Source organism: Sinohyriopsis cumingii, chromosome 1, assembly GCF_028554795.1.
Source record: "Sinohyriopsis cumingii isolate HCF-2022 chromosome 1, ASM2855479v2, whole genome shotgun sequence".
Classification (NCBI taxonomy): domain Eukaryota; kingdom Metazoa; phylum Mollusca; class Bivalvia; order Unionida; family Unionidae; genus Sinohyriopsis; species Sinohyriopsis cumingii.
Genome location: NC_142961.1, coordinates 57,258,566 through 57,283,948, shown reverse-complemented (window position 1 = coordinate 57,283,948; position 25,383 = coordinate 57,258,566). Strand labels below are relative to the sequence as shown.

At 33.9% G+C, this 25,383-nt stretch overlaps 1 protein-coding gene across 3 annotated transcripts in view; it reads right to left on the bottom strand.

Annotated features, from left to right (window-relative positions):
• Positions 1-25,383, bottom strand: part of LOC149806922 (CDK5 and ABL1 enzyme substrate 1-like) — a 92,182-nt gene that overhangs the window by 43,215 nt on the left and 23,584 nt on the right. For 2 of the 3 annotated variants that reach the window (XM_089959710.1, XM_089959717.1), the window contains 3 exons: positions 23,128-23,260; positions 18,720-18,813; positions 4,039-4,128 (listed from right to left, as the gene is read on the bottom strand). In XM_089959710.1, coding sequence (XP_089815836.1) covers positions 4,039-4,128; positions 18,720-18,813; positions 23,128-23,260 — 317 coding nt within the window. The remainder of the gene's footprint in view (positions 1-4,038; positions 4,129-18,719; positions 18,814-23,127; positions 23,261-25,383) is intronic. The other variant, XM_089959727.1, reaches the window with a different exon arrangement.

The following is a 25,383-nucleotide window of genomic DNA, read 5'->3' as shown; positions in this document are numbered from 1 at the left end:
TGGCCGCTAGATTTTAAGTTTGTAGGATTTTTGTGCCTTTTAACTTTTCATTTTATCCATCTCCTTTATTTGATTCAAAAGACATGATTAACGTGATAATACAAAAGAGGCCAGTTTTTAATTCAGTGCAACTATACAACAAATACTTCTGGAAGTCAGTTAATAAAAATACGGTCGGCACTTAATTAGGTTCTCAGAGAAACGCTTGCAGACGTAGCTGTTACGGTAGATTGATGCATTTTACGTTTAATTACAAGAGGACACATTGTATTTTTTGACAATAACATTTAAAAGGAACCAAAAGATAGAACTAGAACACAAATTTTACCTGATGTAAGAATTATTTAATTTGTATTTATTTATTAAAGTATGCCCCCACTTGGCATGAGTGACATTTTCATTGGTCGAAGTTTCCGTTAATTGCGGTGTACTAGGAATGTCGTTTGGAAAGACAATTTAAAATATTGTATGACCTATTTTTAAATTTGATAATTTATAGTGTTGATTAAAATTTCTAGGTCCTATCTACCATTAAAGTTTCCGTTATCAATTTTGATTGCGATTTTCTTCAAGTTCAACAAATAGGGAGCAATGTTATAAGTGAGTTCGCGAGTTATCAGGGTGCGAGTTATCGAGGGAGTGGTGTAGTATGTTCAGTACCCCCTCCCTATAAGACCCTTCATTATAACACTGTTCCTGTTATAAGTATGGTGATTTATCTCATTTCATTAAGTGGTAGTAAAATTATATATATCATCTACTTCATTGTAATGCATTCTCACTATAAGACAGCACACTTAAATTCCTAGCAACAACATTATAATGAGTACTGTATCAGTATAATCTATGCCTCCCATGGACATCAGCATAATGAGGGAATACTGTGTCATGTATTTCATTATAAGGCAATCTCACTGTAAGGCAGTATACTCTATGGCTTATGTGGACAGCATTATAATGAGGGATTAATGTATCATGTATTTCATTATAAGGCAATCTCACTATAAGGCAGTATGTTCTGTCTCCTATGGACAGCATTATAATGAGGGATTAATCATGTATTTCATTATAAGGCATTATACTCTATAGCTTCTATTAACAGCATTATAATGAGGGAATATTGTATCATGTACTTCATTAAAAGGCAATCTGACTATAAGGCAGTATACTCTATAGCTTCTGTGCACAGTATTCAAATGAGGAAATACTATATCATGTACTTCATTGTAAGGCAGTCTCACTATAAGGCAGTATACTCAATGGCTTCTGTGGACAGCATTATAATGAGGAAATATTGTATTACAGCCTCATCACAAACATTTTGTCATTTTGTAGTCATTTTACAATAATGGTACAAACAGTTCTAACTGTGAAAAGTACACTCTCAATGTCCCAGTTGTTGGCAAGGAGTGGTCTTAAAGATGGAGAAAACTCAATGCAGGAGAACAATGTTTCTTGGGAATGTGACCGGCATCTTTCACACCATTACATGCAAAAACTTGAACTCAAAACTTGAACATCAACTCTTGTTGCTGATGTCACTGTAAACATTATTATTGGAATGTGATACCTACATCTCACCATGCTTATGCAGGTGAGACAAAAACCATATCGCCATGGATAGATTATCTCTAAATTTTCATGTGCTGGTTATGTGGTTTGAACACGGAACTGCAGAGGTACGAAGCAACTGTATTAATAATGTATTATCAAGGTATCCATTTAAGGTTCAGCCTGTGTATGGGAGGTGCAGCAGCTCAGTTGGTAAAGCATCAGACTTGTAATCTAACAGCCGTGGTTTAATACCCACAAAGGCCAGCCCAGGTTGGCTGCCCTAATATATCTCTGGGAAAGGTAATTAGCTCCAATTTATTTGGCACGTTATTGCCTATACTGTACCAAAAGTGTCATTAAAACCAACCACACATGCATCAGATTGTGTACGATCTAAACTATTGGAGGAGGTTTAGGTAACTGGGGTGTGGAAGTGCAGTACAGTATAAAGAATATTCTTCCTCAACAAAAAAAACCCTCAAATATTCCAGCTGCATGAAATCTGAACAATTTTACAAATCTCTTAATGAAATATGGATAATATTTTTAAGGAACAAAGCCTGGTCCTACATGCTGAACCCACAATCAAAGCACTGTTGTAAAATGTGTGACCTTGACCATAAGTTCAAAAGACCGAAGAAGCACGTCAAAGAATAAATAAGAAAATTCAAAAACTCAACCCAACAACAAGAATGAAGTTCAAGTATCTTAGCTTGATAATGAGTCATCCCTAGTATGAATAAAATGCCCAAACAGGTTCACAAAATATAAAAGAAAGAAGAAAAAAAAAAAAACTCAAATTTTCTATGACTGTGACAATATGATCATGTGGTCATAAAATGAGAGCATGTCAAAGAATGAGCTGTCTTAATTTCACAATGATACCCGCCAAGTATGATCAGAATTTACCAATGGGACTCGCAAATATATGCAAATAAAAAGCTTCAATCAAAAGCTTAACAAACTCTTGATGCTGACTATGTTTGCAGAAAAGTGTCACAAAGACATTTATGATGTACAATGGTGTCCACATTTTTTACAGTATTGTGTGCAGCATTGTTAGAATAACTTACAGGTAACAGAAATCTGTATGTGTTAGAACAACTTAAAGGCAACAGAGATCTGGATATCTGTTAGAACACATCTTATCACAACAGAAATCTGGATATCTGTTAGAACAACTTAAAGGCAACAGAAATCTGGATATCTGTTAGAACACATCTTATCACAACAAAAATCTGGATATGTGTTAGAACAACTTAAAGGCAACAGAGATCTGGATATCTGTTAGAACACATCACAACAGAAATCTGGATATGTGTTAGAACAACTTAAAGGCAACAGAGATCTGGATATCTGTTAGAACACATCTTATCACAACAGAATTCTGGATATGTGTTAGAACAACTTATAAACAATAGAAATCTGGATATATATTAGAACAAGTTATAGAAAATAGAAATCTGGACATGTGTAAGAACAAGTTATAGGCAACAGAAGACTGGACATGTTAGAACACAACTTAATCAGCAATAGAATTTGGATATGTTAGAACACAACTTAATCAGCAATAGAATCTTGATATGTTAGAACACGACTTAATCAGCAACAGAATCTGGACATGTTAGAACACGACTTAATCAGCAACAGAATCTGGACATGTTAGAACATGACTTAATCAGCAACAGAATCTGGACATGTTAGAACACGACTTAATCAGCAATAGAATCTGTACATATGAGAATATAGCTTATCTGCAACACCTGGATCTGATACAACCTCAGTAATTTTTAGAAATTCTGATAAATGCTCTTCAAAAGTCCACAAATTAACTGCAATACATGTTAATACCCCTATATATCCTTTTAATTGAAAAGGACATTTTTTAAATCTGGGTAATGAACTTCAAAGAAATTAACTTAATTACAGACTATATGGCCATGCACATATACACAGATCACAAACTTTTTTCTGCACATCCAAAATGCATGCTAAAAACTATTTATAATTAGTAAGATATTTCTATAGGTTATACGGTTGGCTATGATTTTTCTCTGATTAAAATTCTGGACTATGATTCAAGATGCAAAGTGCTCCAACTAGATAATTTTTATTTAGGAGTGGGCAAGCAGGGTATACCATGGGGCAACTGTAATGATAATGGTAAAAATGGGTACTGCTACTGATATAATAATTTCTGATATTTCCCTTTGGCACATGTATGTGAAGGAATCAATCAGAAGTAATTGTGTAAGAAAAGTTTTACTGAGGTCCTGCAGTGACCTGCTGAAAGAGGTAAATTTGTGGAGGTGGAGGAGATGGGGAAGGACTTGTCGAAGGGGAGGGGACTAAGGTCAAATGGGAGGGCATTAACTTCAGCAAGGAAAGATACCTCACTTTTTATCTACTTGGACACACACTACAATACACAGAGACAGTACATAAACAAAACACATCAACAAATAAGTCTGGATAAAATTATACCTCGTTCCAGATTTGAAGGAGTGAGAGAACTTCTTGCTGTAGGAATGTGAAGTGATGGGTCATCTGACACACTCCTAATATACATTCGACCTGAAGGCAAAAGCACAGCTAATTCAAAAGAAAGCTGAGTAGATGTAAATCGTTATTACACCAGAATTTCTCTTTAGCCCTTAATAAGAGTCCTTTCTTCTGAAAGACTGGAAAAAGAATAACATAGGAGACTCCCCAGCTTTTGACAAATGTTATAATAATACTGGGACATCTGATGAGACTGTGCTTGAATTCAAAGCAAAGCTCTGGATAAACACTCTGGCTGACTACACGATTTTCTCACAACTCACCAACTTTTGTTGCTTTCTATGATTTTAAGTGGAAATAGCATTTTGGTGGACTGTCCTCTCTAACTGAACAAAAATTTACCCAATGTTTGTTTGTTCATTGATTCAATCCTATAACTGTAAATTCCTACTTTATATTTTCCAAGACAGAATAAAACCATTATTCAAGGATGAGTAAAATTAGGGTTTGTTACATTTGCTGTAGTTAAACTAAAAATGCCCCAAATAACTATTTCAAACCCTGTGAAAACATTTTTACCCTTTTCTCCTTAAATTCTGATATAAATTTGCCACTGCCCTTTAATTTTACCACAGCCATCGCCCTTTAATTTTACAATAGCCATTGCCCATTAATTAAACAATAATTCAGCCACTGCCCTTTTCACTGAACAATAATTTTGCCTTTCTCTTCTCTCATCTATTTTAATTCAATGTGGTCACTTTGCCAACTTGATCACATGACATCAGTATGAACATCTGTCAAATTTAACATCTTGTAACAAAAGGTTGAGGACATTCCACTACTGATAGACTTTCAGATACATAACACTGTGCAATGACTAATACAAGTACACTAAAGCTTGAGCACCCTTGTAGTTATTGACCTTTAAGCAAAGATTTATAATCCAAAAGTAATTCCCCCACACAAAAATAATGAATTTGACATTAAATAAAAATTGTGGCACTACCTTATCTCAGCACATGTATGGCAGTGTGTGCATATTGTAGTAACATTTTTCATGTGCTAATATTAGTCACTTTATTGTATGCTCCAACTGCCAATTGCTTTGTGTAACACTTTGCTTAATTTTATCCAAATGACAAAACTTAAATTATTGCTTATCAATATTCTTTCTGATTATGATTCAGTCTGGATATTAGTCATCCTGGTACTTAATGCTGCAGTTTGGATATTGGTCATCTTGGTACTTAGAGCTGAAATAAAGAATAAATTGAGGGTGAAGTGTACATACCATTTATCTACATGTATGAAAAAGAAATTTCCAATGGCTATCTGGCCAGATTACAAACCATGAAATACAGGTTACACTGACATAGTTTTCACTTACGGCTGTAATATTCCTCATGAAACATTTTTATGACATCATGTGTCTCTACCAGCAACAGTGAATGACATATATCCAAACTCAAACCTCAATGTTGACAACAGACAGACTGACATCATTAATCACCAAGTCAGAACTGCTTTGCAATCCACCTGAAAATTGGGTTTATGCAGCTGGATCTGACTTGTAAGGGAGTATATATATGGTACATGTATATATATGGTACATGTATATATATGGTACATGTATATAAGGCAGATTATTTTCAAGAATGACATACTTTTGGGAGCAAAATTGTTGTAGAAATAGGATAGTATATTTTCAAACAACCTTACTTTCAAGACATGCCTCATTTTTATTTGCACAACAGTGTTTCAACAGCGTATATGTTATCAGGATCACCTTCATCTCTTGGTTGATAAAAATTTATGAAGTGTTTAAAAAAATCTGATTTCTCTTGAGAGGTTTTACTATATGTAAACAAATACTATAAAATATATATTAATGACAACCAAACAGCTCTTGACCAGTCAGACAATTAATGACAACAACAGCTATTGACTATTCAGACTATTAATGACAACACAATAGCTATTGACCAGTTAGACTATAAATGACAACACAATAGTTATTGACCAGTTAGAATATTAATGACAGCACAACCACTACTGACTAATCAGACTATCAATGACAATACAACAGCTATTGACCAGTCAGACTATAAATGACAACAGCTATTGACAAGTTGAGAGTTAATGACACAACACTACAACAGCTATTGACCAATCAGACTATTAATGACAATACAAGAGCTATTGACCAGTCAGACTATATGGGACAACAGCTATTGACAAGTCAGACAATTAATGACACTACAACAGCTAATGACCAGTCTGACTATTAATGAAAATGTAATAGCTATTGACCAGTCAGAATATTAACTACAACAGCTAATGACCAGTAAGACTATTAATGACAACACATCAGCTATTGACCAGTCAGACTATTAATGTCAACACAACTGCTATTGACCAGTCTATTAATGTCAACAGAAAAATATGAATGCCATAAATGGTACATTCTGATCCCTCCATGAGGTACATAATTTTTTTAAAAAAATGTTTATGTAAAACCCTCCTTGGCCATATACTAATCTACCACATGATACAGTGGCATTTTAACTTGTACATCATGTCATTGTCACACAGTAGCGTTGCTGGCAGTACTAAATGATACGATCAGCACTATTACTGGTGTCTTCATGGTCTCAAATCAAGTAATCCACAAACGTTTGACAAAGTAAAAGACACAGAACTCAACTTATTTGGCATAAAGTATTTTCCTTCTTTCCATCTTGATGACCTGACCTTTGATTTATTTACATTAAAATCAATAGGTACATTTCTGTTTCATCTCAGATATAAGCCATACACTAAGTTTGGTCATAATGTGTGACATGTGACTTGTGTTATTATCGTGAAAACTGTTTTCCTTTGGGGGAATGGGGACCCTGGGTGGACATGTGGTCTAAGGTGCTCGACTTTTCAGATCACTGACATATCAGCTCTCTTCACATGAGTCTAAATCTTGGGCTCAGCCAATGTGGATATGTGAGAAAGCTTGCCAGTAGATTCCCATGGGTAGGAAGCTTTTCTCAGGGGATTGCCAGGGTTCTTCCTCCACCAGATATATTGGCTGCCATGTATAGTCCATCATGTGATGAAAAATGGCGTTATACCCACAACAACAAAATTTCCTTCTGGGAACCCATCTGACCTTAACCATAGACCTTTTAACCTCCAAATATATAGGTGTCTTCTTTGTCTCAAGTGCAAGCCATGCACAAAGTTTATTCATAGCACAGAACTTAGATAGTTTTGTGAAAAATGATTTTCTTCTTTCTGTATCTGTTAGTTTCACTGTTGACCAATTTTACCCCAAAATGGAAAGATGCCATATTGTCTCAAGTGCAAGCCATTCACCAAGTTTGGTTGGAGTAGGTGATAAAAACTCAATATACTGCGTGGAAACCATTTTTCCTCTAAGAGTAACTTTCACATGACCCACAAATCGATATATGTCATTCTTATCTTATATACAAGCCATTTTAAAGTCTGGTCAAAGTATCTATTAAACAAGTCAAGTTATTGTTTTGAAACATTTTCCTTCTTTCAGTCTCAGTGACCTTCACCTCAAGTCAATAGGCTTTTTTATGTACAGAGTTTGGTAGATTAAGATGCTCTGAGAAAGCAGGAATAGGATGCAATGGTCAAGCAAAAATCCATGAGTCCCTTAAAGGGACCGACACTCAACTGGCTGAATTTTTTTTATGAAGACCAAGATTAGTCTGTTTCTTCTTTCTAACTACCAAGATTTTGGTCTTCCATAAAAAAGCTAAAACATTTTAAGGGGTGTTTGGGGGTCCTCCCCCAATATGGTGTTCAGGGGCAGTGCCCCCTGATCCGGAAGTCCAGGTTGCCTATGGCCCCCAGCCAAAAATGTATTTTACACTCATAAAAAACTGCTCCTGGTGCAACTTAAGATCATAAATTAAACCAAAATAATCATCTGAAAAACTAATAAACTTACCAAAAGTATTCAACTTGACTTCAATAATTTTTCACAATATTTATAGTCACAAGAATTTGTTCTCCAATACTATTGGTGCTTAAGTTATTTCATGTGCATGTCAGTGTTCACATCGTAATTAAGTCACAATAATTTCTCAATTTCTGCAGCAAATATATTATACTTCTCTCTTTTCATAACAAATTGGTAAAATAAACACCCAAGTACACCAACATTATACAAATAATCCCATACATTTACTTGTCCTTTTCTCTGGTGGACACAACCTGCTGATATGCCAGTTGAGCCCTTTTTGCAGCTTTGGCAAAGATTTCTTTACCTTTACTTTTTGTCACCACTGACTGTTTTGGCTTGTGCAACCATTTCTTTTCCTTCTCAATGACAGCCTTTCTCCTTTCAAGGTAGTGCTTGTATTGGCGACATGCATCGTGCATATTCTGACAGGGCTACATCTGTTCTCTCATGCAAGAAATCTTTCTTCTTATAGTAATTAATTACACTTTTTCCAGATGCCTTCTGTGCTTCAATTTTTCCGTATGCAGCTTCTTTTGTAGGTGCTGTTCCAAACTCTTCCAACCGCAATTACTGTAGAGCAGAGGTCACAAAATGCCAGTCCTCTAGCGTTCAGTTTTCTTATAAACTGACAAACCAAATTTCCGTAAACTTTTTGCTCCTGCCATTCCCATTTCCTTACATTTTTTAAACCTTTACCTAAACTTTTTGTGTCATAGAACTCTGGGGACACCATGTTCTTTCCATTACCATCAGTCTCCTTTACACGAAGATTCATTGGATGAATTAAAACCTTTGACCAATCAGAACACTCTTAGGAGAGTCATGTGCAAACTAATATATGGAACGAATAATTTACAAGGGTTGTTGCAGAATGGGAGCGAACAGACCGTTTTTTTAAAAACCGGATCGGAGATGATATAAAAAATGTACTATATAAAGAAAAATCTGATTCAAGTCAGGAGAAAAGAAGAATTCAACTTTAAAACAGAGAAAAATCAAGTCCAGCTTGTGTCAACAACATTACATTGGTCCCGTGGTCCTGCATATGTTGAGATAAACAAATAGTATTGTATTATCAAAATGGCGATATTTTATTAGAAAATTGGCAACAAAATATTGAGATTAGCAATATTTTGGGTGACGTTTTTAAAGCCAGCGCCAACCCTGAAACCCCATATCGATATGGCCATCCTTTCATGAGAAGTAGCAATTATAAAATTGAAAAGATTGCCACCAAGAAAATTATGGATATAATATTTGCACCATTTTCATTTAGAACCAACCAACCACCATAAAAGTCTTTGGTGAAAACCCCATGTTGATGTAAGATTTTTAAGATGGCACACTGGACATCAGATCATCACCATTCTCCTACAGAACCAATCGGACATAACAAGAAGTGTTTTGGTGAAAACCTTATGCTGCTATGACTTTCTGTTCGAGAGTAGTGATACAAATTTCAAAACGGTCATCATGATGGCCATATTGGATGTCAGATCAGCACCATTTTCATTTAGGACCAACTTGTCACCATAAGAAAAATGTTAGTGAAAATCGTTTTATTAGTTCAGGGGGAGTATTAACAAAAAGATTTTCATGATGGTCAGAGTGGTAGCAATACTAAATGTCCAAGTGGCATTATTTACATCTAGGACCAACCATACCTTGCGATAAATGTATGTGAAGTTTTATGGCAATCCTCCAGGTAGTTTAAAAGTCGTGATAAGACTCCTGTGTTAATTGATAGTGGTCAGTCAGACATCAGGATATATCACAGTCTCTTCTGATTCATGACAAGAAGAACTTAAAACAATTAGGTGTGAGCAACCTACCCTTAGCTTAATTCTATTAAAACACTGAATCCAAAGCAATGATTGATTACTTTTGATTCCCCCCTCTTTTTGTTTTTTGATGGGTCCACTTCATTGTTTAGCCAGTTGTATACTGAGAGAAAGAGAGACAGAGAAACAGAGAGAGAGAGACAGACAGACAGACAGACAGAATGAAAAATACACTGCTTTAAGGCAAGTACTTGCACTTGTCTAGAAAGGTGTAGAACATGATGGCAAAAATCCAGGTTTGTTAGCACTTTCAGACAAAACTTTCATACAAAGCATGTAGAGTATTGGGAATTACTCAGAGATGAACTGACATTATACATTTTTTTTACATAAGTCTATTTGTTTTTAATACTTATCTATGATTTCCTAATAATACTGACTGTGTATTTGAGTATGTAACCTGAAAACTTTAGGAACCTATGGCTTTTGACTCTTCCAGCCAACTCCGCTAACTTTAACTGGCCTAAAATAGAACATTATGTAAACCTTTTCCTTTTAGAGAAATCATTTCGGATAAAGTTCATGAATGTATATCATATATTCTCATAACACTTCTACAAATACTTGTCACTCAAAGAAAACTCATTTAATGACCTCTCACAACAGAAGTACAAATGTGTTTTATAGCATTTGTCTGAGTGTTTTGTGTGACTTGGATTAAAATGCAGGTCTCTATTATGATCATACACTGGTTTTGTACAAAATTTCAAATTCAATGCACTTTCTTTGTATCTGAAAATTGAAAAAGCAAGAAAAGTGTAAATGAAAAAAGGATATGTACATTGCAAAGGGACCTGCTCACTACAATTTGCTTGAAAGCAAAGTCAGCAGAATGGGCAATGAGGGACACAAGTCTGATCAGTGCTGATGTGGAATGTTGTATATTCTATACATTCAAGTGCATGATAAATTTGGTTGAAATCATACATTCCTTAGTAAAGTTATGCTACTGAGACCAAAGACATGGGAATGGACTATCAGGGGACATAACTCAAATGATGGTATGGAACACTGGAAATAAAAAAATTCAATCTCATGTCAGATAAAGCCACAAGCCAAATTTTGACTGAAAACCAACAAACCTGCTAAAGTTATGGAATAGAAACCAAAATCAGAAGCATGGGTAAACACCAACCCCCACTGTATAACTCTGTAAATGTTATCAAGGAACACTGAAAATCAACACCATTCAAGGTTTCATCAATGCCACTTCATGCAAAATTTGGTTGAAATCCAGCAGTCCAACGTAAAGTCATGATGAAGAAACCAAAATTAGGCAGATGGGAAATCATATGGCAAAACTCCTGTAAATGATTTCAAGGAATGCTGCAAATTGAACACGTTCAAAATTTCATCAATAACAAGTTGCATGGCAAATTTGGTTTAAATCCAACAATCTTTGATAAAGCAAAGCTGCAGAATTGAAAGTAAGAAGAAGGGCAGGCAATCAGGGATCATATCTATGGTACTCTAAAAGATGGCAAAAAAGTCAGGAAATAAAATCTTTTGAAGTCTCATCCATATAAAGCTACATATAAAATCAGGTTAAAATCTAACAATTCCTGAAAAGTTATCTTGTAGAAACCAAACTGTTAATTGACAGCCTTCATTGAGCAGGATCCTAACAAAAAAAAACTAATTCATATGATGATCACAAGTCAATACAGTTGTAACAATGATGTCATCTGCTGGTAAGCCTTTTGAAAACTTCATCATCATTATTATCATTCCTGTTAAAATTTCAGAACAGGTAAAATAAAGTGCAAAACATGTTCTTTCTTTCTCTCTCTTTTTCTGTTTCAGTACCATATGCACTGTGCTTCAGTTGTAAATGACAACATTCTGAAACATACAAAATAACTACTAGTATTTTGAATTACATATATGTGTGAAATACCATTTACAGATATTGTTATTTTCGTGTATATGGATAAAAACATTTTATAATATAATGGTGCAAAGAACCAGCTTTTTAAATGTTCACAATGAATATATCAGTTCTCCATTCAAGTATTTCAACCTTTTCTGTATTCTATTTATGAAATTAAAAACCATATTACCCCTTATTCCTTTATGGTCAAGAAAAAATAAGCCTTGGCAGTGTCTACTGGTTTAACTCAAGCACAGCCTATCTTATCTGCACTGATCTATCCTTTCTTGGTTGACAAAATGTGGCAACAATCACATTTGTTTTTAACCTAATTATACAAGTGAATGAAAGGAACTTACATGGGGTCTACATAAGGTACAAGCTTGCATAATGTATGTGTATCTTTTTGTTGTTTTTTTTACAAAATATTGTAATTTACATGAATGCCATGAAATTCCATATTTATTTACACATGGGTTACATGCAAATTATGAATATTTGAATGTAACGCACTACCAATCAATTTGTGTTAGGTAAAGAGAGAGGAAGACAGGAAGGATGATTGAATGGATAGACAGGTTTACTATTAATTGGGTAGTCAGGGTGATTACAATGGGAATAATACTGCATGACTTTGCTAAATAATTAGTGGTCAATCTAGCATAGATGAAGATAGTTAAACAACTGAATTTGTTATGAAACAACTCCATCAAACAACTAATACCTTAGCACAGTCACATCACATGACATTTCCATTTACTACAGTAACTTTACTAATAAAATTTATTAAAAAAACAAGGCAAGATTCAAATGGGTTTTAATTGGTGAATAGTTTATTCCCTGTACTTGACCCTAAATGCAGAGGGCAAGCTACACTTTTCTTATTTTATCAAACTTAATCATGTCAGATATAAAGGAATTTATCTCTCTTTTTCAGATTACTTAGCAATATTCAACAAAAACTTTTCATAGCGAGTTCGTTTTTGGTAAATCTTAATTTTAACTTCCTTGCAAATTTACTTAATATATATTTTCATCAACTGTACAATGTTTTTCAAACATTTTCATGTATCAACTTGCCATAAAATCTGTTTCAAATTATCACTGTTATGCAAATGTTCTCAACAAATTACCCAACTTTTATTTTCCCACATGCATCCAGTGAGATTCAGCTTGTTCTGACACTGACGTGATGCAAAACCAAATGTGCACAGTTTTGGTGCTCACAACTAATGTACGCACAGTTTTGGGTGAATTAACTTACACCTGTGAGCTAAAAACTAAAATATGACTGTCATTACAACATAACAACCAAATATCAAATATCCATATTAAATTGTTTTAATAAAACATCTTCAAAACTACTTATTGTTGTCAATACTATTGAGAATACAAATTTAACAGCCGGAATTATCAATTTAATAAAAAACAAATTTCATCCCAACTTCTAGCACATGCAAACTGCAAAGGTTGTGATAACAGGGTGCAGCAGTATGCTACTGAGAATGACCATAAATGAGCTCAATCTCTGATGACAATCATACCAACACATCACTGTCAAACTGATCTAAAATACGATGGTATTCAAGATAAAAGATGATGACATTAAACAAATTTAACATCTATTGATAGCAGAAAATGTAAAAACACAATCCAACAACTGGAAATCATGAGATACTTGTACATTTTTTTATGCAGATATCAATGCCATTGTTGTATACTTAGCAATACTGATTGATTTATATGTCATACCAAATGCTTAACAATACATAGGTCAAAATTTATCATTCTTTTTATTATTCAAATACTGTTTCTTTATTGCATGTGTTTATTCCATTTTTTTAAGTATGAGCTCTGCAAATGACACAACTGTATCAACCAGATGTAAAAAAAAGATTTCCAACTAATGACCTTGACCTTTGAGCTATGAACTTGATTACTGTATAAAGGTTTATCAAAATATCTGTATGGATTAAATGGTAACAACCTGAATGAAGAAAAAGGCTAATGATTTATAATATCCTTTGTTCTGACCTTGATTTTAAAGTGGGGTGGGGAGAGGGTTTGACTGTGATACACAAGGCATTGTCATACATAAAAGGCTAAATGCACAGGAGGCTAAAGTTAAATTAAAATATCTTCATTGGTTCAAAGCTTTATCCAAACATGGATAGAGGTAACTTATATTTTCACTTGCTGTGACCTTGAACTTGAAGCAGAGGACATGGCTATGGTATGTGACATAGTCTAGTCATGATTGGTTAAAGTTTCATTAAAATATTTTGTTGTTTAAAAGCTATATTCCTGACAAGGCCCTATTACAATAAAGTTTCTTAACCCTGGTTTAAGAACATACTACATACATGAAATTTAAATTATCAGTCTGGCGTATACGAATGAACATCATTTAGATTCAGAGGGACTTTTTTTCTTCCGAATTTCTATTTTTATTTTGTATAATTATCATACTTGTGCAACTAGCACATATCATTTATGGTAGCATTCATTGTTCATGTTTTCTTATTAGTCTCATCCATTAAATATAGGAAAAGGAGATGGTCAATCCCCCACCCCTCTCCAAAAAATGAACATAAAGATATATATAACAAACACTCTGTCCAAAGTAGATTTCCCAGTAACTTTGCTAATTAAAATTATTCTGAGTCAACAATTTTTCATAGTTTGTGTTTCTATAAAATGCTTCTGAATTATTTAATATACAAAAATTAATAAATTGTGTTGCAACTCTATGGTCACAAACTTAAATAACAGAAAAGAAGCAAAACCAACAAGTTTTGCAAAACTTAACAAACAATTTAATTATTAAAGTGGCAAATAAAAAAATGCATAAGGAACTTTCAGTATAATGAACTGAATCCAAATTTGTCCTTATAAAAGTCTTTGAAAGTCCTAAACAAATGAAAAGTCCCTTATAATTTCAATTCCAGAAATGTACTGGTCCTGCATGAACCATGGCATTGTGAAGATGGCATTGCCCAGAACTCTTTTGAATAATTTATAACAGTTCCAGAATAATATTAGAGTCCAAATAATAGGCCCTTTCTATCATAATTGAACAGTTCAAACAAACATTTTTCCTCTCCAAAAATATCGAAGTACAACATGAAATACATCTGCAGACTTACATCTGGAACATGAAAAGTGTGAATGACTCCAAAAATCTGAATGAAACTGAATGCTTAATTTTCTCCTAATATGCACATTATATCGCCACTGTAGTTCACAATAGACCGCATGTGACAACATACACTAATGATTTACAACAAATTACATATATTTACATGATCTTGTGTAACCAATACTAATCCACTGAATTATTCTAGAAACATCAATATCCCATCAGTCACTGAGAACATAGGTGCCATTCTAAGTGTTATTATTATGATGATTATTACTAATTGTCAACATGTACATAAACATCTGGGGGCCCTGAGTGGCCGGGTGGTCTAAAACACTCTCCATTACGGATCACTGCCATCTCACCTCTGTCTGCGTGGGTTCGAGTCTTGGATTCAGCCAATGTGGGTACGTGAGAAAGCTTGCCAGTAGCTTCTCATGGGTCGGCGGTTCTTTCCAGGGTTTTCCCGGGTTCTTCCTCCATGATTAATACTGGCAACCATGTACAGCCTATCGTGTGCTGAAAAATGGCGTTAAACCCTACAACAAGAACATAAACATCTATTTATAGATCCTATGTAATTTGTGTTTTCAACAAAGCCAAATTATGCACAAAATTTATAACAAAAACTATTCTATACAGTTTATGACCATGAATAAAAATTATGAAAATTAAATAAAATATACCAGAAGTTACAGAAAATATAGATATACATAACAATTGTTGAATACAACCAATGAAAACCATGATTATGTAATGAATGTGCCAATGGAGCAATGTATATACATACTATTCACCTTGAAACTATAAGATTATCAAAGAAACTGACCGAAAGTCACATTTCATTCCACACTAGATATCCATACTAAAATATGCCACAGCAACATCAGTCTTAAATGACCAACATTTTTAGAGGATTCTGTACATGAAATCTGGTCTTTGAAAACATCAGCTCAAACAGTGAAAGCCTATTATCTGCAAACCACAACAGAATAATTGCATCAAACACAAGTTTTGAACCAAGATGGTTATTGCTGACTTAGCACTGGGATTCTTCATAGGAACTTTACAGTAGGACAAACGCAGAGTTGAGTACGCACTCAGGTTGTGATAATATTTTATGAAAGCTAAGCCAGGATGGAATAAAACTCAGAGCTTGAGTTTGAGACTGAGTTTTCAATCTAGGCCAATCAAAAATGTTACAATAAAACCTGAGACCACTACTATGAAAGACCATCTGTTTGGAGAGACCAGGCTCTCTGTGCACAGATTTTTTGGTTGTATAGTGTTATGACCTGTTATGAGAGACCACCTAACTTGAGAGACCATTATTTGTTAGCAGAAGGGGTGGTCTTGCAAGCAAGGTTATATTGCATAACAAAGTCCTGTGTGATTGGCTGAAACAAACAAAATCTCAAGTTCAAACCTGAGTTACATTTTTTATGATCTTCTGAACTTGACATCCTGGGAGAAAGATTTTATTGGGACAGATAATTCTCCAGACAAATTACATATAATAGAGAATACATTTTAATTCTATAAGATGGTAGCTTATGAGTTAAAAGACATAACTGTGAATGCATGATGAGTATTTTACTAACTAATCTTTGTCTACAATTGTTTTTGAGGGTATATATATATTGCAGCTTATTTTGCCTATAAAAGGTTTATATATCTGTCATAGCATAATGTTAATTTTGAAAAAATGACAAGGCCCACTCAGTCATCCCACACTCTAATGATAGATGTATACTAAAACCTAATCTCAAGTGTTTTAAACCAGATTTGGGAGAGAAATCTTTTTCTTTGATGGTAATTAATCACTCATTGTACAGCTCCGGTGGCTTAGTGGTTAGATTGTCTGCCTCAAATGCGGGAGGTTGTGGGTTCAATCCCCGGCTGAGTCCTACCAAAGACTTACAATATTGGTACTAACAGCTACCTTGCTTGGCACTCAGCATTAACAGGTTAGTGTTAGGACTGATCGGCCTGGTGTCATGATAATGTGACTGGGTGGGACATCATGCTACATGTCTGCGGTATGATGCCCCAGTGCTAGACATCACTATAAACTGCCACACTGCAGACAATGTAGAGATATAACTGAAAAACTGTTAAAGCTACATTAAAAATCCCAATCAAACGCACACACACACACTCATAGCATGTTTGGAGAACAACTACCACCTTACAAATCCAGCTCCTCTGTGCTAAAAAAAAAGGACATGAACTGCATCTTTTGACTTGTTTAAAACACAAACAATATGCTAAAAAGTAACTGACTTGTCAAGATGAAGTCAGACAAGAGTGGTTTTGCATTACATAAATACAATGGCACCAAAATCCTCTTAAACGGATAGCAGAAGTGTACACTACACTCTTCCAAGGATGTAACTACAGAGATGGTTTTGGAGGGTATGACTATAAAGTGTTTCTACGTGATAATATATATAAGATAACATGAAAGAGGTGGAGGGAGTTACAACCCTTAACTTGAAGTAGACCCTGGGTCCTAATGTATGCAAGCTGTTTGAAGGTTCATGTGAGATGCAGATTAGGATTAGCACAGATCAATGAGTGAGTGCAGACTTTATGTTTACTCCCATACATCCAGCAGAATGCACATTGGTATGGAATTGCATAGTAACTTGGGAAGATATTCTGTTGTGCTGCAGATATAGATCCCACCTGGTCAAATTAAGCTCTAGTGATGATGTTTTGGAGATAAAACAGGAGAATGTCATCTCAGACCTACAACCCATGGCTTGAATGATGGTAGCTGGGGAGTAGTTTTGCTCAAATAGTATGCTGGTGGGAGCTACCCTAATATCAGTGGACTGAATAAAGATAGGGCTTGGAAAACTACGTTTATGAAATCACTGTTGAACTTAGCTTACAAATCCTAAATATAAAACTGTATTCCAATCCATTAAGTCCATTACAATTCACTCAGTGAAAACAGGAATAATCAGGCATGGGTAAACATCAAGTCATACAAGGGCCATAATTCAAATTTGAACATAAAAAAAGGTGAAAATCCAACCTGACTTTGATCTTCTTAATATAAAGTCTCATGCCAAATATGGTTAGACTCCATTAACATCTTAATAAACAGATACTGAGCAGAAACAAAATCTGTACTGGACATGATGAGATGGATAGATTTACAGTAAGACTATATGATATCTCCAATAGAATATCACAAATATATAATAGTTACCTCTTGAAAACAAGGATATTGGCCTCCTAAGACAGGTGCTTGCTTAAATAGGTGCCTGCTCATTAAAATGGTTTAATGTAATGCACCTAAAACATGTGAGTGCTTAAGACAGGAGTCTGCTTAATAAAGATGACCTTTAATAAAGGTTTCACTACATTTTGTTACCCACTGCATTCCAAACTGAGTACCTGAAAACTGATGCATTAACCATATCATACAAAGTAGTTTCGCAAGTAATTCTGTAATAAATGTAATAAATGAAAGACATATTTAATGCCTGTAGCAGACTGCTTAATCTTTAACTGCATCATTAATATGCAATCAAACATTGCAGTCAAAGCTGCATACAAAGCTCATGCAGATGGCCATTTAAAACAGTCATCATCGGGAAGGTTTTAATATACAATAAATCTTAAATCATTCATAATACTTATTATTTATATATTAAAATGATGCAACACTTCTTTATAGATGGTCACTGTAGCAGGTTTAACGTAACACTCCGAAGGCGAATAAACAAAACCCAAAAAAACAATGGAACGTAAATAGGATCTTTCTTGTATCTTTTTCTATTATATTTTTGTCAATTATATAAAGATTACCTGGTAGATGATCAGTGATGTGAAAGTTGATTTCAGAGTGAGCTCTCTTGATCACATGCTTGGATGGAACTAGCAGATCACAGTAGGAAACATCCTGCAATTAAATAAAAACCAGTATCTGTAAATCACAGTTAGTATGCACAAAAGGGAACCCAAAGGAATTAAGTAATGAGAATCACTTTAAAGTTTTACATATCAAATTTAGTGGTTCAGTATAAAATAGATACTATTGATATAAGTTCAATTTGTGGATTTGTCATTAAAAAAAGAAAAGAAAAAGATAAAATATTAGTGTTTGTGTATGTATATATATATATATATATATATATATATATATATATATATATAGATAGATAGATAGATAGATATATATATAGATATATATATATATAGTAAAGAATTGTTACATTCTTGGATAAACGCTTTTCTCAGAGCATTTGAGTTTCATTTCCCATGCTAAATTCCTAATTACTATGTATTCCAAAGGTTTTGTCAGAACATTCCTTTAATTCAATGTTTACTGATTACAGCATTTGATTTATGTGGTTCACCTGAGAAAATTAGTTCAATTATAAACGTGTATCACCTGATACACCAAAACCAGAAAAACAACAGCTGTCATATAAATAAAGAAGGCAAAAAACAAAGGTACCAGGTAACAAAAGTATGATAGCCACATGTCAGGCATAATCTGTAAATAATGATGTTGATTTCTTGGATTACATTAACTCTGATTGTGATATTATCACATCTGTGACACCAACAATTGATAACACTGTTTGAGAAATCATTCATTGCCAGGATGCAACTGATATTTCTGCTGGAAGTGATGAGGATGACAATGATTCAGTAGCAGCCGCCATGCCTGGCATACCTAATACTCTTTATATGCATTTACATGTCATCAAAAAACATATCAACAGAAACCTCATATAATTTTTTAAAAACATGACTACTCAAAATTCCTTTTTATCCAAATAAATAAAGGTCTAATGTGCTAGCTGTTAAGTTATTGAACAAGATGTTTTCACAAAGAAATAATTATTATTCATCAATTGGTATATGTATGTTGAAACTTTAATCAGATGTCAAAACTGGTTTTATAATATTTTTTCATGATCAAATGTGTTCATACAAATGTAAGTTGTTTGAAAAATTTATTTCTATTACTCGTGAATTCTGATAGTAATCAAATCGCTATAAATAGTTTACTATATATATATATATATATATATATATATATATATATATATATATATATATATATATACATATGTCCAGTTTCATTGACATGGACAATTATATAAATATTTTGAAGAAAAAAATCAATTTAGATATAGCATTTCTTTATATAATGTACTTTATAAACAGTCTTGTGTGTTTGTGTGTGTGCGAACGTGTGAGTATTAAGTTTGTACTGACATTCACTTCAATGCATTTTCAAGCAAACAGATATAATCCCCACTGCAGGAAAAAAGTCAATTTGGAATTCACTGCTAACACTTACCATAAAATTAATAATCAAACTAAGAAGACGTTTTCCTTCTGTATTCAAGCAAACCAGTTTAATTCTATAATCAAGGTTACACTTAGTGTTCTTAAAGAGCTCTATCGAACCATAAAGCTCTCAACAATTAGGAATTGGGTGTTAAAAGAAATATTCAATGTACAGCTATCAGTGTAATTGACCCCACTTTGATACAACCATCAATTCTCAAGGAGCAGTGATAAAGATTTTCAAAATGGTCATTGTGGTGACCATAATCAATATCAACATCATTTTCATTTAGGACCCACAAGATATCTAAAAGTATTTAGGCAAATACTCAATATCAAGATAACTTTATGCTCTGAAAAAACTGTGAATACAAGATTATCATGATGGCTGCTGTGGTGGCCATATTGGATGTCAGATCAGCACCATTTTCATTTAGGACCAACCAGATAACATAAGAAGCCTTTCAGTGAAAACCCTACATTGTTCTGACCATCCATTCTGAAGGAATAACAAGATTTTCAAAATGTCCAAGGGGCATCATTTTTACTCAGGACCAACTAGATCACAGGATGAATGTGTGCATGAAGTTTCATTGCAATCATCCAAGCAATTCAGGAGGTATTGCAATAATAAACTATGACCAGTTGAGCTAAAAGTTTGCAAGATCACCTTAAAAATATGTATAGGTCTTACTCATAGTAAAACTTTTAATATATCTGATGATATAAGTCAACTGAAAAAGTCTGAATAAAAGTCAGAAAATCAGTCTCTCAACTGATAAGATTGTGAATTACACAAATATGCAAAATCTGCTTTTCTATAATAATGAAAACAAATTAAAGTGGCGTTGACAATAATTTACTTTGATCCGATCATATAAATTTCATTACAAAGAAAACAAAACTTTTATATTTGTCTATTAAGAAAATAAAGTATTTCATTCAAAACAATAATCTCTCACTGTCTCACTCTTGACAAGAGATTATTCAGCCTCACCGTAACTATGGTAATATACTATAGGGAAATATGTCTGATTTTAATATTGGAAAAAAAATTTTGTTTGAAAAAAACGAGCCTGTAAAATAATACACTGAGTTTGCTTTCAAAAAGCCAAAATGAAATACAACATTTTGTTAGGAGTGCCCCAGTTTACTTGAAAAATACTTTATAATACAGAGAAACCAGCAATACAACAAACTTTAGATCAAATGACAGTCAGCAAATTTCCAATTATAAACCAAACCAAGTATTATTTAAAAACAGTTTTCAATACTCTTGGACAATTAGTCGAAATAATATACAAAAAAAAAAAGAGTCCTTGGGCAAATAAGCTTTTCAACAATAAATGGATGAAAAATCCATGTCTTAATTAAAAGCGTAAGGCATATCCAACTCTTCCAGCTACATTTATTGTATATAAATATATGTTGCTATGTGTAATGCAAGAGTATAACTTTGGCTTGTGAACACCAATAGCAGTTTTGTCTCACAGCATAGCCATGAAGTTTCCATGTATATGAATGTGTGTGTATGTGTGTGTGTGTGTGTGTGTGTGTGAATGTTTAATTTATGAGTCGAGTAGTGACTTACTGCATTCTGTACATATATGTATATATCTTAGAGGTCCTCAGGGCAGATCAGTTCGATCATGTGACTTTAAAAAATTATTATTACCTCCTAATGAATAAGCAGAGATCTTGCTCATAATAAAACGCATGATATATCTTGATGGTATGAGCCTATTTAAAAATTTGACAAAAATATGATCAGAAATGGAGTTGCTGACAAACTCAGACAATCTGATGCAAAGTTTTAACATTTCAGCGATATGCATGGGTCTTGCTTATAGTTATACTCATTCAAGGCCTTGTTGATGGATGGACAATGTATGATGGATGCTGCGTCTTACCATAAGCTTGCTTGGCCTTATGGTCAGGTTAACTAAAAAGATATGGGGCAAGTAAAACATTGCATGGGTAAGTCACTTTTCCAGAAGACATCTGTAATGGACAAGTAGCTATGCAAAATATCTGCACAACCCTGAAGAGTACTGTAAACTACATTATACACCTGCCCTGTGGTAAATAGTATTACTGGATTTCTTTTAAGTGACATTTTTGGTTGGATACTCAAATACCAAAATGATCAACACCAATTTGACTTGTGTACATTTGACATGACCTTGACTTTTGACACCTGAGCAGAAAATCAGCAGGTTATTATCCTTGGCTAACATGCAAGACAGTCAAAGAGATTATTCAAAATGCAAACTTTGGACTAGGTATCACCCTGACCAAAAAGAGTTACGCTGATAAGTATTTCTTGATTCTGAATTCGACTATGCTGTACATATGATCCTTAAAACTGTTAACGGAAAATCTCAACGTTAAAAATGCATTTCTAACTCTATCAAAAAGTAGATACTTGTACAATACTCTATTGTGAACACTGCAAAATACAAAACTTTTTTTACATGACCGAGTCCTTAATTAATGATCAAGGCATTAATTAATGATCGAGGCATTAATCACACCCTTTTGAATGCATCAAATGATTTGTGATCAAAACTAGATCATGATGCTCTATCCATCTAAATAAGAATTCTGAAAGCTGTCAAGTGCTATCATTTCAAATAAGAACTTCAACCAAAAGTCGAGTTGATATTGATTAAACATTCCATCATGCAAAACGGACTGTGCCTTTGGCAGGAGCAGTATGCTGGCAACTCTGATTAAATGCTTAAGATCAAACTATTCTTCATAATCTGAATGCAATACAAAATTTCTTTAAGTCATTTTTGTCAAACTGACTGCATAAAATAGGCAATACACTGTTTATCTAGAAATATATATATGTTTAACCATTTGTCCAGGCTAGCTAGACCCCACTATACATGTTTTCATTACAGACCTGACTATCCTCACCCCTGGAGATCAACTGCTGGCCAAGTAACAACAGCTCTTCTGTAGAACTTATAGATCTGGTCCCCGATGGATGTCTTGTTCTAGATAATATGGGCGGCTCATCAAGACCAAGTTCTGGCCTGCAATAAAAAACAAAAAAACAAATATCAAACAATTTGTACGAAATATTCCTGCTGCAAGACATATAAAGCAGGTACATTATGTGTGTGTGATTTGGATTTTTAATGTAGCTTTAACAATGTTTTAGTCATATCGCTATGATGTCTGTAGTGTGACAGTTTATACTGATGTCTAGCACTGGGGCATCATGCCGCAGACATGTAGCATGATGTCCCACCCAGTCACATTATCCTGACACCAGGATCACCAGTCCTAACACTTACCTCTTAATGCTGAGCACCAAGCTGTTAGTACCATTTTTGTAAGTCTCTGGTATGACTCGGCCAGGGATTGAACCCACGACCTCCCGCATCCGAGGCAGATGCTCTAACAACTAGGCCACCGGAGCCTTATGGTACATTATGTGACTGCAGAAAAGTCAATGACTTGCTATGAATGGCAGGACTGATTTGAAAGGACACAGAGGGAGGAGAAAGAGGATTTAGTTCAGCTGTATGAGTATTTTTGGATCTATGTTATTATCAATCTATGCAAGTTTGAGATTGCATGCAAATGGTCAATATTTTTAAAGTTTTCTACTTTCTGTAACAATGTCCATAGTGAACATTTTGTAGCAAATTCAAAGGCCTTTATGCTAGGATATTCTCTGTCAAATTCTGTCAAAGTATGTTGAGCAATTTTTGATAGGATGTCATTCCAAGTTTTGTTTCTCATTTCTTGTAAAGGGTCCAAATTTGATGTCAGAGGGTCATCATTTATATAAATCAAAAAGACCAGAATATTTTTAGTCAAATTCTGTCCTGCAGTTTGTTAGAAGTCATTCTTTAATGATGATAACTGCGCATCAATTATTCTGCCTTGAAGATTTCTGTCACATGCCACCTTCTGTCAAGCAGTTTTAGGGAAAAAGTCATTTAAAGTTTCCTATTATTAGTAACAGTGGCCATGTTTAATAGTAGATCTGCATCAATTTGTACAAACTTTGTGTCAGACTTCTGTCAGATATTGTCAAGTTTTGTTCATTTTTAGTCTTTTTTCTTCTTCTTTTTTCCTTTTTTCTAATTCTAGTAATGGCATATAAGCATCATTTGTGAAAATCTAAATGGGTTTCAAGCTATAATGCTCATTATCAAATAAGGTTAACTTCTACTTAGCAGTTTTTTTGAAGATATTTTCTGTTCTCAGTAATGGCAGATCAGCATTGCTTGTACAACCTTTAAAGACTTTCATGCCAGGTTGCTCTGTCAAGTTTAATTGAGAAGCAATTGAGAAGTGGAAAATAGCATTTGCTTATGCATTGCTGATGATGCAATACCAAATCATCAGCCCCTTCAGCTTGTGACCAGGTAAGCTAAAAAACAAACAAACAAAACCTACATTTTGTATAAAATATAAAAGTATTATTTGAGATCTTAATCTTTTTCTTATTAAGCTCAACTATTCTTATGTTACGTGTATAAGCTTGAATAAACAGTAACACATGAAAGAGTGAAAACAACAAGCTTTGAGAAATTTAACAAATTATTTATTTACGCCAACAAAATAAGTTATTGATTGCATTATACTTACATGATTACACAGACATGACCAATTTAGATAATTAGGTTGAAAAATTGTGGAAACGTGTCAGTAAAACAACATAGATGCACCAAAATTTGTCACCATTTCCACATAATCATGTCAACAAATTGCAATCAGTACTCATTTTGTTGGTATAAAAGACACTGACTTGATATGCAATAAAAATATCCTATGATATCAATGGCAGCCTAATATTTCCATACATAATAATGGCCAGATACTAAATCCAAAGTACTCAATATATAAGCTTAACTCAGTGTTTGGAACAGTATGGCAAGTTAGGCAAAATTTGACAGTTTTTGGTAAAATTTTAAATATAAATAAGATAATATTGGCACTACTAAAGATAATCTCAATGCATGTAATAATTCAAACAAATACTAAAGATACTGAAAACTTCAAGTTCTATTTTTTATTTTTTTATTTCATTACATGTTATAGTAATGTAACATTGTATGCTGGGCTTGACCTTGTCCAAAACTGAGTTCATTTCTGCTCGTCTTGACTGTCTTTTTTCTGATTGTCTTTTTTTATTTTGTTG